The sequence below is a fragment of the Netta rufina genome, assembly GCF_964035555.1.
Source record: "Netta rufina genome assembly, chromosome: 22".
NCBI lineage: Eukaryota > Metazoa > Chordata > Aves > Anseriformes > Anatidae > Netta > Netta rufina.
In genome coordinates, this window is record NC_140146.1 from 2,952,114 (window position 1) to 2,965,807 (window position 13,694).

At 53.6% G+C, this 13,694-nt stretch overlaps 2 protein-coding genes across 2 annotated transcripts; both read right to left on the reverse strand.

The window, feature by feature from the left end:
- Nucleotides 1-347: 347 nt before the first annotated feature.
- On the reverse strand, nt 348-2,487 carry C1QC (complement C1q C chain). The gene is made up of 3 exons (XM_084300271.1): nt 2,395-2,487; nt 1,571-1,760; nt 348-1,334 (listed from the first exon to the last, which is right to left on the reverse strand). The coding sequence occupies exons 2-3, from the start codon at nt 1,749-1,751 to the stop codon at nt 778-780; spliced, it is 738 nt and encodes a 245-aa protein (XP_084156397.1). The 5' UTR covers nt 1,752-1,760; nt 2,395-2,487; the 3' UTR covers nt 348-777.
- A 1,357-nt stretch (nt 2,488-3,844) lies between these two features.
- C1QA (complement C1q A chain) lies at nt 3,845-6,123 on the reverse strand. The gene is made up of 3 exons (XM_084300274.1): nt 5,999-6,123; nt 5,034-5,206; nt 3,845-4,889 (listed from the first exon to the last, which is right to left on the reverse strand). The coding sequence occupies exons 2-3, from the start codon at nt 5,194-5,196 to the stop codon at nt 4,321-4,323; spliced, it is 732 nt and encodes a 243-aa protein (XP_084156400.1). The 5' UTR covers nt 5,197-5,206; nt 5,999-6,123; the 3' UTR covers nt 3,845-4,320.
- Nucleotides 6,124-13,694: the final 7,571 nt, after the last annotated feature.

Consider the following 13,694-nt stretch of genomic DNA (forward strand, 5'->3'; position numbering starts at 1 on the left):
GGGAAGGGGAATATCAGGGCCCCTTCCTGGGGGCGTCTTGTCCCCGTTAAGTGAGCACTGCTCAAGGGGTGGGTCCCCTTCCTGCTGTCAGTGCAGCTGGGGGCCCTACTGAGTGAGCAAAGCCAGCGCTGTGAATGGTTTGTGAGGCTGGTGCTGAGCACAGCCCAGCCAGCGAGGGCTCAGGGACGTCCAGACGTGGTGCAGGCAAGCAGCCAGTTCACATACACACGCGCTGCTGTGTGTGCCACAGCCAGCCAGCCACACATGGGCTCCACCTGCAGAAAGGCAAATCACGAAGAAAAAGAAAGATGCTCAGCCAGGAGTACTGGGGAAGGATTTATTGACACTTTCCACAGCCAGCTCATGGCAAAGCTGTTGCTTCCAGCCTGCTCCAGGACCCCTGACTGTCCCTGGTACATCCAGTGTGGGAAGGGGAGAGACACAGAAAGACCCTTGAGCCTTGGCTCCAGCAGCACAAGGTAAAGGGGTGTTATCAGGGCAGTGCGTGGGAGGTGGAGATGTTTTGCTGCACGAGGCAGTGCCAGCAGGACTCCAGGGGCTTGGTGCTGTCACTGCAGGCACAGATCCAGCTGGATGTGCCCGGCCCCCTTGCTCAGGGACTGTCTGCACGCAAACCCCAAGCCAGGGGATTATGGCTGGGGTGGACTCGCTTGCTGGGGCTTCCCACCCAGCAGAGAAACCTGGGGCATGAGCAACAGAATTTGCAGGGCAGGGCAAAGGGCTTGGTGTGCTGGGCTGATGAGCTCCAGTGCTCCTCTAATCTGGGAAGAGCAGGAACCCTGAGAAGATGCTGTCGGAGCCACCGATGCCCACCATGCCGTTGTAGTCATTCACCTCCAGCCAGACCTCGTTCCCAGCCTGCAGGTGGAGGAGGATGCCACCTGAGCTGACCTGCATGGTGTTGGTCTTGTGGTCGCAGAAGCTGGCCATCTTTCTCATGTTCTTGAACAGCAGGACGCAGAGGTTGGCCGTCTGTGAGCTGTGGAAGACGAAGTAGTAGAGGCCGGGGAGCTTGCAGGTGAACTTGCCGGTGGTGGTGTTGTAGTCGTTGTTGGTGTTGGTGATGACGTGGTTGAAGATGATGGGGATGTTCTTTAAGGGGTGCTCAGCCGTCTGCCTCGTCACCGAAAATGCCGACTGGTGCTTCTGCTTGTAGCTGCCTGGCATGCCTGGCTCCCCAGCACTGCCCATCTCCCCGGGGTCTCCAGGGGGACCGGGGGGACCGGCGGGGCCCGTCTTGCCTGGCAAGCCAGGAGTGCCCGGCTCCCCTTTCATACCCTTGGGACCTCGTGTAGCAGGAATGGCTGGGATGCCTGTGGAGCGGTGAGGAGGGAAGGAGTTAGCCACAATGAAAGGACAAGGGGAGAGACTCCCCCAGACCCTTTCCATCAGACAGAAGAAGGTTGTTTCCTTCTGCCCCATCTGCAGATTCTGGGAACATCAAGCACTTCTCCAAGTGCAGGGATGTTGCTCTCCATGACCAGCAACTAAGGCAGGCTCAGTGCCTGTGGTTTGACAGCCTTCATGGTTCCCCTCCTTGCTCACTCACCTGGCTCTCCTTTGGCTCCCTTCAGCCCATCTCGGCCATCCCTGCCTGGCACACCCGGCATGCCTGGCAGGCCTGGAGCTCCATAGCAGCTGTGGGAGGGATCTCCGGTCACTGCAGACCCCAGGTGCAGAGGTAGGAGAGTGAGGGCCAGACAGAACTGCTCCCAAAAGCTCTGCCTCATTTTGGAGCTCTGGATGGTGGAAAAGGGAAAGAAAGCGCTGGGATGAGGTGCCATGGCAGGGTGGCTTTCAGTCTGTGAAGCAAAGGAGGCTCAGTGCTATGAGGGTGAGAGCAGATGGAGCCTTCAATATTACCTTCCCCATGCCCATTGCTGGGTGGTGGGGAGGCCGATATGTGAAAAAAGAGCCTGGTATCATCACCAACCCCAGGGCAGCTGCTGGTGGGTTAGAATTTCAGTCTGGACAGAGCCATGAGGACTTGGGGTATCCGCTGCCAGCCCCAAGCTCTGCTGGCTCAGCACCCCAAGCCCCCTGCAGACATGCACAGCACTGCAGAGCCGTGCACCACGCTGCCCCGAGGCTGGAGCTCCAGGCTGCACCGAGCTGATCTCACCCATCCTCCAGCAGCAGCCTGACTTCTCCTGCACAACGGGATCGAGTTCCGATCCGCTGGGGATCTCCCAGCACAGTGCCTGGCCCAGGGGAATGGGTCTTCCCCCAGGAAGGAGAGGCATGCATGCCCCCACAAGACATGAGCTACTGGAGTGCCTGGCAGTGCTCCTGCCTCCTCCACAGCACCCAGCACTGTGCTGTGCTGCTGGACCCGTGCAGCCCACCCCAAAGGAACTGTACAGCACCTCTTACCTCCAGCAGGGTGTGGGATCCTGCACTGTGGAGCCCTGTGTGCCGAGGGCACTGCCTGCTGGCTCTGTGCGACCTGCGTCTCCCTCTGCGACACCCTCCCGGAGGAAGTCACACAGTTAGGAAAGAGCCCGATAGGGACACGCAGCCCCTGGCTGGCCCCCATGCAAGTTTCACATCCTCCTGCCTGGTTATTTTCTCTGAGCAAGCATTTCCCTGGCTGTCCTGCAAGACCTGTGCTTGTGCCAGGCCTTGTCACCACAGCAGCAGGGGCTGGGAGAACAGTAGTACCGGCGTGGCTGGACAGGGAACTTTTGCTGAGTCTCCAGGAGAAAAGGAGAGTTTATGTTCGGTGGAAGAAGGGATGGGCAATTTGGGGAGAGTACAAGGAAGTTGCCAGCATATGCAGAAAGAAAATCAGAAAGGCTAAAGCCCAGCATGAGCACAACCTGGCCACTGTGGTTAAAGACAACAACAAAAAAATGTTTTCACAAATATACATGTATTAATGGTAAGAGGAGGGCCAAGGAGACTCTCCATCCTTTCCTGGATGCAAGGGGGAACATGACTGATGAGGATAAGGAAAAGGTTGAGGTTCTTAATGACATCTTTACATCTGTCTTTAGTAGCCAGACCACTTATCCTCGGGGTACTCAGCCTCCTGACCTGGAAGTCTGGGACAGGGAGCAGAAGAACCCCCCCACATTTCAGGTGGAAACAGAGACCTGCTGCTTCACCTGGACTGTCACAAGTCCATGGGGCCACAGTTAATCCACCCAAGGGTGCTGAGGGAGCTGGTGGATGTGATTGCTGGGCTGCTTTCCATCATCTATCAGTGGTCATGGTCATCCGGAGAGGTCCCTGATGACTGGAGACTTGCTAACATGGCGCCCATCTATAAGAAGGGTCATAAGGAGGATCCAGGAAACTACAGGCCTGTCAGCCTGACCTCGGTGCCAGGAGAGGTGATGGAACAGGTCGTCTTGAATGCAATCACGCAATGTACATGATACAATTGAGGGATCAGGCCCAGCCAGGACGGGTTCAGGAAAGGCAAGTCCTGCCTGACCAACCTCATCTCTTTGGGTGACCCGCCTAGTGGATGAGGGAAAGGCTGTTGGCATGGTCTGCCTAGGCTTCAGAAAAACCTTTGGATATAGATTCCCACAGCATTTTCCTGGAGAAGCTGGCAGCCTGTGGCTGGGACAGGCACACTGCTGGGTTACAAACTGGCTGGGCAGCCGGGCCCAGAGACTTCCCCCAATCCTCCCCATAAGTGAAGGCTCTGCTCATACACTCAGGTCCCTCCTGTCTTATCTAGAGACAAGCTGGGATCACTTCTCTCCCTGGGCAGCTTGGGACAGCCCAGGACATCAACAGTTTGCTGCAAGTAGGAAAGAAAACATGAGAAGTTGTCGGGGAAGAAGAGGTTTATTTGTACTGATGAGGAGGATGCAAGAAGTAACAGCGGCCTTGCACCAGAAAGGCATTTACAGTGGTTAGTGTAGCAAAAGCAGTGGCACATGGTGATTTTACACTTGGGAACAGCACCAGAGAACAGCCCCGGTGACAACTGATCCCCTTTGGTGTAGGGTCTGAGCAGTTGGGAGCAGAAAGGGCTACTGGGGCCTCCAGGAGGCAGCGGGACGGCCGGCCTGCATCCCACAGACAAGAGCAGGCTCATCACAGCCTGGAGGGAACTGCTGGGGAGGTCTTGGCACTGCAGTGGTCACCCACAGCCTGGCTGCTTGGTGATCCTGGCAGAAGCACAGGGCCTGGCTGGCTGTTAAATTTGAGGCCATTGCTGAGGCCTTTGCTGTGCCATCCTACACGCTCGCAGGGCTCAAAGACACGGAGACACACACACAGCAGTGCTCTGACACTAAGCAGCTTAGCTATGGGCTGGCAAGTCCAGAGGCTGACGGCCCGTCAGCCCGTCTGTGGGAAGAGCATGAAGCCACTGAAGACGCTGTCTGCCTCGGAGCCGCTGTAAATCTGGCTGCCCTTCACGGGGTCAAAGCTCACTGAGACCTGGTCACCCACGGCCAGGCTCAGCACGCTGCTGCCCGAGTTCACCTGCAGGATGTTGCGGCTGTTGTTGTCGCAGAAGCTGACCACGCGCTCTCTGTTCTTGGTGATGCTCAGGCAGAGGTCTCCGATGGAGACCACTTGAAAAGCAAAGTAGTAGAGCCCGGGGATGCGGCAGGTGAACTCCCCGCTCTGGGTGCTGTAGGAGTTCTCCTGGTTGGTGATTATGTTGTCGAACACCACCGTGCTGCCCCGGTTCGTCTGGGACTTCCGTGAGGCAGAGAAGGCAGGACGTGGCTGCTCCAGGATATTGCCAGCCTTCCCCTTGGCCCCTCTCGGTCCTGGCTGCCCTGGCATCCCACGGGGGCCGGGTGGACCATGGAAGCCCCGGTTTCCTGGGTTGCCAGGAGGCCCCGGCTCACCTTCATCCCCTTTGGGTCCGCGGATGCCTGTCCTTGGTGCCGGTTTCCCTGGGGAGAGACATTGAGATGATGTTCATGCCATAGCTGGCAGGGCTGGCATGGCCCAAGCAGCTCCTGCAGCCTGCTCTGCTCCTGCCAAGAGGCTCGAGGCTCCCAGGCCACCCACACTGTGTGTCCCTGGCTGCCCCTTACCTGGTTCTCCCACGTCACCCTTCTGCCCTGGCCTCCCATTGAGGCCAGGGACCCCAGGGAATCCGTCTTTGCCATCCGGTGCCCGACACACCTGCTCTGCAGGCAGGACTGTGCCCAGCACTGCTGCTAGGGCACTGGCTGCCAGCCAAAGGCCGAGACGCATCCTGCAGTCCCTGCAAGCACAGGAGAGGGGGAATTTGGGATGGAGGCAAGATCACAGCAAACATGCACGTGGTGCACGCAGCGACAGATGCACCTTGGACACGGACATGCCAGTATAAATGTGGGTTTTCATCCAGACCTGTGGAGATGTGCAGTGCACGGACACAAGTGTGCATGCACAGACCCACTATGCCACCTACATGTTGTCTAATTCAGGTAGCCAGACACCACGTTGGAATGTTGAAAATAATTTCCCTGTTTCATTGCGTGATCTGAAATCATTGATGTTACTGAAAAGCCCTGACGCGTGCCCATGGCAGGGCTGTGGGAGAGCCTGGGACACAGGGCAGGGTGTAAAGCCTCTGGTGCATGAAGAGGTTGACTCCTCCCGTGTTTGGGCAGTAAGCACTCCAATGGGATGGAGAGCACAGGTGAGGAAAGGGTGTAAAGAGACACAGTGGAGGAGAGAGAAACAGGAAAGGAATAAGCAGTAAAGGGATAAAAAAAAGCACGAGGGATGCAAGTCCCCAGCACGGAGACCTGGAGGACAGGAAGGATGTCCTGAACACACACCAAAGCCTGGGATAATCGGTCTGGGAATGGCCTGCAGAACCCAGCAGTGTCCACATCCACACGGTGGAGTGAGAACAGATTTACCCCTCTGCGTCACCTCCTCCCCGTTTTCCTACTTCAGACTCCCATGGAGGCTGGGGGGCAAGTGGAAGAAGGATGAGGACAGGGGGCAAAGACGGGAGAGAGGTGGCAGAAGAAGCACATGTCCCCAGCTGTCCGGGCTGACTTACCTCCTGGCAGGGGTGAGAAGTGAGCAGTGAGAATCGGCAGCTCTGTTTGCTGGCAGCTCTTCCTCAGGAGCAGGGGGGAAGAGCAGCAGGGAGGGCGGGATGTCCTTGCATGCACAGAGGTTTACACGGTTGCAGAAGTGCCAAGTTTCACTTCTTTCCACAGTTTCTTTTCTGCCCTTGACCCTGGCTGTGCCGGTCACAGTCAGGGAACAGCCTGGTCAGCAGAAGTGCTGGCGCCTTCTGGGACCTCAGAGAAGTCCAGAAGCATGGGGAAACACCAAGGTGGAGGAGGCCCAAAGGCAGGGCAAAGCCCTGCTGCTGCAGGAGGTGGCTGCTCCATCAGCCACACAAGGGATGCCCCCCTCAGGATGGCAGGCAGAGCACGGCTGCCTGATGCCCAGCCTCTCCTCTCTTGCCAGCACTTCCCTGGGTTCCCCCTGGATGTGATCCAGCATCTTCTCCCCCAGCCTGTTCAGGATAATGCTTCTCTGCCTTTTTGCAGTCCTGTTCCTTTTCCTGCTGGCTTGGCCTGATAGAGATGAGGTGTGCTGCCTGCTGCTGGCACTGCCATCCCCTTCAGGTGGTCAGGATATGGGGTATGGTGGCATCCATCCAGTGGTACCCAGTCTGATAAAAAGGCTGGAGGATATGTCTTATGAATAGAGTCTGAGGACATGTTGTGTGTCTAATTTGGAGGAAAAAAAGGCTGAGAAGTGAACTCATGGCTCTCTACAACTTCCTGAGGAGAAATAGAGGGGGTCTCCTCTCTCTGCTCACCAATGGTAGGATCACAGAATCAGAGAACAGCTTATGTTGGAAGGGACCTTAAAGGTCATCCAGTTCCAACCCCCCACCATGGGCAGGGATGTCACCCTCTAGATCAGGTTGCTCAGGGCCTCATCTAACCTGGTCCTGAACAGCTCCAGGGATAGGGCATCCACAGTTTCTCTGGGCAGCCAGTGCCAGTGCCTCACCACCATCTGAGTGAAGAATTTCCTCCTAACCTCTAATCAAAATCTCCTCTAGCTTAATTTAAAACCATTCCCCTTGTCCTGTCATTATCTGCCCTAGCAAAAAGTTGCTCTCCATTTATAAGCCCCCTTTAAGTATTGAAAACCTGCACTGAGGTCACCCCAGAGTCTTCTCTTCTCCATGCTGAACATCCCCAGTATTCTCAGCCTTTCTTCACAGGAGAGATGCTCCAGCCCTCTGACTGTTTTCATGGCCTTCCTCTGAACCTGCTCTAACTGCTCCACATCCTTCTTGCGCCTGAGACCTGGACACAGGGCTCTAAGTGGGGCCTCATAAGAGGGCACAATCCCCTCCCTCCCCTGCTGCCCACCCCTCTGTTGATGTAGCCCAGGATGAAGCTGGCTCATGTCGAGCTTTATCCACCAAAACCTCCAAGTCCTTCTCTGCAGGGCTGCTCTCAGTGAGTTCTCTCAGTCTGTGCTCATGCCTGGGATTGCCACGACCCAGGTACAGTTCCTTGCACTTGGACTTGTTGAACTTCACTAGATTCACTTGGGCCCGCTTCTCAAGCTTGTCCAGATCCCTCTGGATGGCAGATGCATGGAAATGACACAAAGCTGTGCCAGAAGAGGTTAGAAAAAAATTATTTGCCTTGAGAATGGTCCAACACTGAAACAGGCTTCCTAGTAAGGTTGTTGATGTCCCATGCCTGTCAGTATTCAAGTGGCATTTGTATAATGCCCTCAATAATATGTTTTACCTTTTGGTTAGCCCTGAAGTGGTCAGGCAGATGGACTTAATGATCTTTGTAGGTTTCTTCCAGATGAACTGTTTTGTGCTATGCTATGCTGTTCTAGTAAAAAAATCAACCATGGAGACTCTTGCACACAAAACTTTGCTCATCAGTATATCTCCATTAATAATTACCCTTGGAGATCTATCACTGAGCTGGTCTTTAATTCACATCCCCTCTTAATGCAATATAATACACATTTTTAATCAAAATGTCAAGCCCATAATAAATCAGATGCCCAGAAGAAAAAGCAATTTTATTCTATCAACATAGTTCCTCTGTCAAGTAGGCCTGTAATCGTGTCAGGAAAAGATGACAGGTGAGTTTGAAAAGATCTGCCTTACAAAAAATGGTGTTTCTGGACAGTAATTGTATTTCTGCCCTATTGCCCTTTGTTAATATACAGCCAAAATGAGACCACTCCATCATTTCGTCCAGGGTTGATGGATGTCCTGGTGCTCACGTGTCCTCTGTCCCTGACTGTCCCCTTAACCTCACTTAAATGCTGAATTACAAGGGACTGGCCACAGATTTCCAGCATCTCGTGGAAGCTGGTGTTGGGCTGGACAGCACCTCCTCCAGGTCCTTGAGCCCCCTGAGCAGTGCTTGGCCCCATTCACTTGAGTTTGGGGTATTTTGTGGCTAAGCCAGGTCTTCCTTGCCCATCTTCTGAGCGCCTCTCTCCTCTTGATCTGCATCTGGGACACCCGTGGCCCAGAGGAGCTGCAGGCTGTGGTGGCCACCGAATGGCTCAGTCCTGGTGGCTTCAGCAAGCCACGAGGTGGCAGTGCTGTCTCAGCCACGCGTGGCGGCGTAGCCCCGGAGATGCCCGAGATCCCACAGACCACATCTCAGGATGTCCGACTGCATGTCTGGGATAAGCACCGATAAATCACAGCTCGAGAGCCAGAATAAAGCAGCTCCCTGGTAGGTCCACAAATGCATTTCCCTGAGACTGGGAGCAGTTTGGCACCCCCAAAGTGGTGTTCCTTCAGTGAGGGCCAGGCCAGTGGGAGCTGTGAGGGGTAGCAAAGCCCTGGCAGGTTATTTCTGGAGTGACAAGAAGCTTCATGCGGGTGGTGTAGCACTGCTGCCCACAGGCTCTGGCATGCAGAAGGGGCTGGGATAACAGAGGGAAACCCCAGGGGACATGAAATGGCTTCATGCCCAAGGCAGACAGGAAAATAGGTGTACATGGGAGAAGCTAGAGGATGAAAGTGCTCTGCAGAGCACTTGGTGATCCCACATCCAACCCCAAAGAGGGCAGATCTGTGCCCCCCTTTGCCTTCTTGCTGCCCTCTTGTCTGGTGGTGCCAGGCAAGGTGCATGTAGGTCAGTGCCAGCCCACCCTTGCAGCTCTTCACGGAAGAAAAATGACCCCTGCAAAGCCTCCTCCCTGTGTTCCCAGTGCTGGCAAGCACACATGAGTTGCCTGACAGCAGACAACAGGGAGAGATGCTCCTCTGCTGCCTTCCCTGCTGGGGATCCCCCGCAGTGCTGAGCAGTGATGGGCAGGAGCTCTTGGAGGAAGATAAATCAGGTAGCTAGCACCTACCTGTCACTGTGCAGGAGGCAGTGACAAAGACAGGTGGTGGGCAATCACCAGCACTGCCAGGTACCGCACACATCACCACTTTCAGTCACTGGCATCCCGATCTGCCTCCCACACCCGCCGGGAGAGTGGGACTGCTCAGAGCATCTGTGTGTCTGCAGCCACTGATGGCTTCACAATGCCTGAATAACCGAGCCCCTTTCACTGGAAAGCTGTGATTTTGCTGTCGTTGAGCTGGCCTGTCCCAAAATGCCCAGCCCTGCTGACCACCAGATAAACTTCCTGCAAGGTGTTACGAGGTTGGCGTGGATTCAGAAGTGTCCCATATTTCAAACAATGAAAAAAGAAACTGAAATAGTTCAGGTGCCCTGGAAGGATTTCCTGAGATGCCAGCTGAAAGTCAGGCTGCACGGGTACTCGACACTCAATGTGTAACAAGTGCTGTTCCAGGAGAACATGACAGATTGCTTTACACAGAGCACATGTGAGGGACAAAGACAGGTATAGGCTTTAAATGCCAGAATTTCATGCTCTAGCCCTTGCTGCTTTTCTCCTGGCATTGTTGCACATCCTAGTTGGCTCATGGGATGAGGGGAGATAGATCAATGCTGAGCTGCCCTGGGCAATGCTGGGAAAGCTTGTCCCATCCCTCCTCTTCTTGGTCTATGCTATGGATCAGCGTTTTCCATTACTAGACCTCTACTGGATAATTTGGCTGATTGTTTACCAATCTTTAATGTATCTATTATTTATTTATTCACTTGTGTAACAAGCAGTTTCAGACTGAGCACTTTGGCATGTAAATGAGCTGCTCTAGTGCTTGTCACTGAAATTTGTAGATTGGAAGAGTTTGCAATCAAACACAGCCAGAATCTAAATTACGACGTTTCAGGCACTAATAGCTGGGAGAAGACGGGCAGGATGTGCCATAAATAAGATGGGATCAGAGGAGGGTGCCCAGAGCTATACTGTCAACACGCCAGGAGCCCCAGGGCATGCAACAGGAGTACCTGCTTTGCAGTGCCAAAGTGTGACTGGCAGGGCTAGCATTGCTTTGGGGCTGGTTCCCCAGAGACAAAGGGAAAATTGATGAAGCAAAATGGTGGGAGCTGGCCTGTGACCCAGCATTACTTGCACTGGTCTCTGAAGAGGGCTGGTTAGCCTGGCATGATGAGAATTATGCACACATGTTCACCAGGCATAGTGCTATAAGTCCCATTAAGGTTTGTGAAAGGACCTGAGAGATCTCATTTCCAGCTGCTTGCTCATGGCAGGAATATTTCCAACACTAAATCAAGGTGATCATTGCTTTGCCTACCTAATTCTTTAAAACCCTGCAAGGACAGAAATCACCCACCTCTCTGGACACATGTCTCAAGGCTGAACCACACAGCAGTGAGGAATTGTTTCCTAATGTCCACCCTGGATCTTTTAAGATCCAATTTGTGGCCACTGCTCATTGCTACATTATTTAGCACTGATGTGGAGTGTTTGGCTCCATCTTTCTTGCAATTGCTCCCAGGTAGCTTCAGCTGTGGTTATATCCCACCTTATCCTCCACCTCATCTGGCTGGCTACAACCCAGGAGGGGTGCCCTGCCAACCTCCCACCCCCCTGTTGGTAATAAGGACTAATAATTTCCCTTGACCTACTGGCCACAACCCTCCTAATGTAGCCCAAAGTGCAGTTTGTCTTATCTGTGGTTTGCTCACATTCAGCCTGGTGTCCACTGCTTCCCACACCAACCCTTCCCTGCTCCAGCAGTGATTTCCCAGCTTGTAGTCTGGGGTTTTTCCCACCCCATGTGCAGAAGGCAGTGCTTAGTGTAGGCCAAGAAGAGAGAGCCCACAGCCCTTCTAAACATCCTCAAGGATTTAAAAACTGGCTTGAGAAATACAAACCCTAGTCCTTCCTTCCTTTTTTCAACTGTTGGCTTGATGCTATGGACTCAGGAGACAAGGCTTTCTCAGAGACTCCCTGGACAGCGTGATGTTCCCTTCCAAATCCAAAGTGATGGATATAACAGAGGGGTGTGTGTAGGGGGGCACCGTGTCCTTGTCTCTGGGCTTTATTTTGATTCCCCAGTCCTGACTATGTGGGTTTTGCACTCTTTGGGGCTGTCAGTCTAAGGCAGGACCATCCTGAATCCTTCCACAACCTGCTGCAGAGAGATGAAGACGGGGAAATATCAGTTGCTTGTCTGGTTCTTGTGAAGCCTGATGTGCCCTTAATGGAGGACGATGCCTGGGTGAGTCTGACAGTGTCTGAAAATACACCAGGCACAGACATTTTGTCCCAGAGGAACGGGGATCGCCGTGCACCTGCTTGCAGTGACACTTGCAGTGGCACCTTTCCTTGCACCCCTCTGCTCCCTGTGCGCAGCCAGACACCGCTGCTGCCACAAGCTCTGCTGCCCACACAGCAAAATACTGTGTGCCCTTCCCAGGCTCCTTTCTATGCCAGTGTCTGGCTTCCCTAACATAATGCCTCGAAAATGGAGTGGAAGTTTCCTGCAGGCTAGTGTTAGTATTAACTGGGTCAGCGGCAGCTGGAGGTCCCTGCCAGCTGGAGGCTATTACAACTTATTTCTATTACAACTCGCTTACCACAGTAGCTTCTCCAGGAGCTCAGCTTCCTTCTAAGTGACCTTGGCTGCTGGATCGATCTGAAGTTACAAACTCACTTCTCACGTCTGCTCAATTTGGAGGGCGTCTGATTGCTGCTTCGGAGGCTTTGATTGCTTTTGCTTCTGGCTGGTGGGACCCCGGCTGGTGCCTTGCAGGCACCATTAGCAAAACTCCGGCTTAGCAGATTTGCTGAGGAATATCCCGACCAAGCCACAGCAGGGCAGGGCAGAGCATGGCCTGGTGTTTTCAAAGCAGCCTATGATGGGCTGGAGGGATGCCTCTTTGTCATTGTCCTCTCTGGGCCACTACTGAGCTCTTCTGCAGCAGACACAAGGCTTTATTCTGGTTTATTCTTTGTTTCTGTCTGGGCTCTGGCTCCCTGGGCACAGCAGCACCAGTGTGATCCTCATGCATGTTGAATCCTGTAAGGCTCTTTCATCAGCTCGACAGCTCGTTAGCCTCTGCAGGCAGACCCCAGCCTCTCTGCTTCTGCTGTGCTCCCCCCCTCCTCTGCTCGATCACCCCCATTGCTTTCCGATGAGGAGAGGGCCCCTTCCCGGCCCAGGAGGCCACTTTTTCACCTGAAATTGTATTAAGTGTTCTGGATCCCCTCCCACAGGCATTGCTCGAGTCCTCTTCCCCCTCTCTGCAGGCAGAGGTCAGACCTGTGTCCTTGCTCAGAAACAAATCGATTGGCATCTTCCAGGATGCGATTGCACTCCTCGGTGAGCCTGCGTGGGAGGCCATCGTGTGGGCCCGGCACGGATGGTCTGGCCTGGAAGTTATTCTTCACTCGAGCTCTTAATTTCAGAGTTGCACTGAGGGATGGGAAGACTCCTGGCTTCTAATTAATTACTGAGCTCCCCGTAATTGATGCAATTTACTGCCAACCTATCTATTTTATTGCGCTGTGAAGAAAGTCATTCTGTAACACTATTTTCTCGAATGCCCTAGTGAGTGGCTGTAAGACATGTCCTGAAACTCATCTCCAGGCTCTGTATCTGGGTAGAAGTTTGTACCAGGAGACAGAAGAAGGCTGCGGTCTTGTGCCCTACCACCAAAATATTCACACAGGAGGTACCAGGGACCCACACATGGCACCGGGGGGAGCATGGCCTGGTAGAGGGCCTTGGGCAGTGGGCCTTGGTCTTGTAGAGCTGAGCCTGGTGAACACAGATTCCCTAGCACGAGGACGAGCACAATCCAACACATGTAAGACCCTATAGCTGGGCATTTTGCATGATGTGGAACAGATGTTGCCATTTACAGTTCAGATTCATCCTGTAATTGGACGTATTTATCCACATTAATCTTCATGGGAAGGTGCTGCCGTCCTACCTCCTGGTTTCAGGATCCTGGGGATGGGCAGATCAGGCAACAATATTTCCTGGTAGCTCTAATCCTGGTAAGCCCTGAGCTTTTCAAATTAATTTATTTGAGGAAGCCAAATGGAGCCTCACATTTGCTGCAACTGTACAAGTTTAGTACGTTGTGTCTCTTGTTCCCAGTCCTGAGCTGGGCAGACTCCCAAATCCACTAAAAATGCACACTGGTAGGATTGGTGGAAAATAGTCCGTGTCTCTTCTCAAGCTGTGACTATCCCGTTTGGTGTAACGTCTCCTGGGTAAAGCCATATCCTTGTACATGGAGCCATGCTGTTGTGTCTTGCTGGGGCTTAAGAGGGGATTTTACTGAGCCCTTCAAATTGTCTCACTCACTAATTAATGACTGGGTTTCAGTTTCGGAACATGC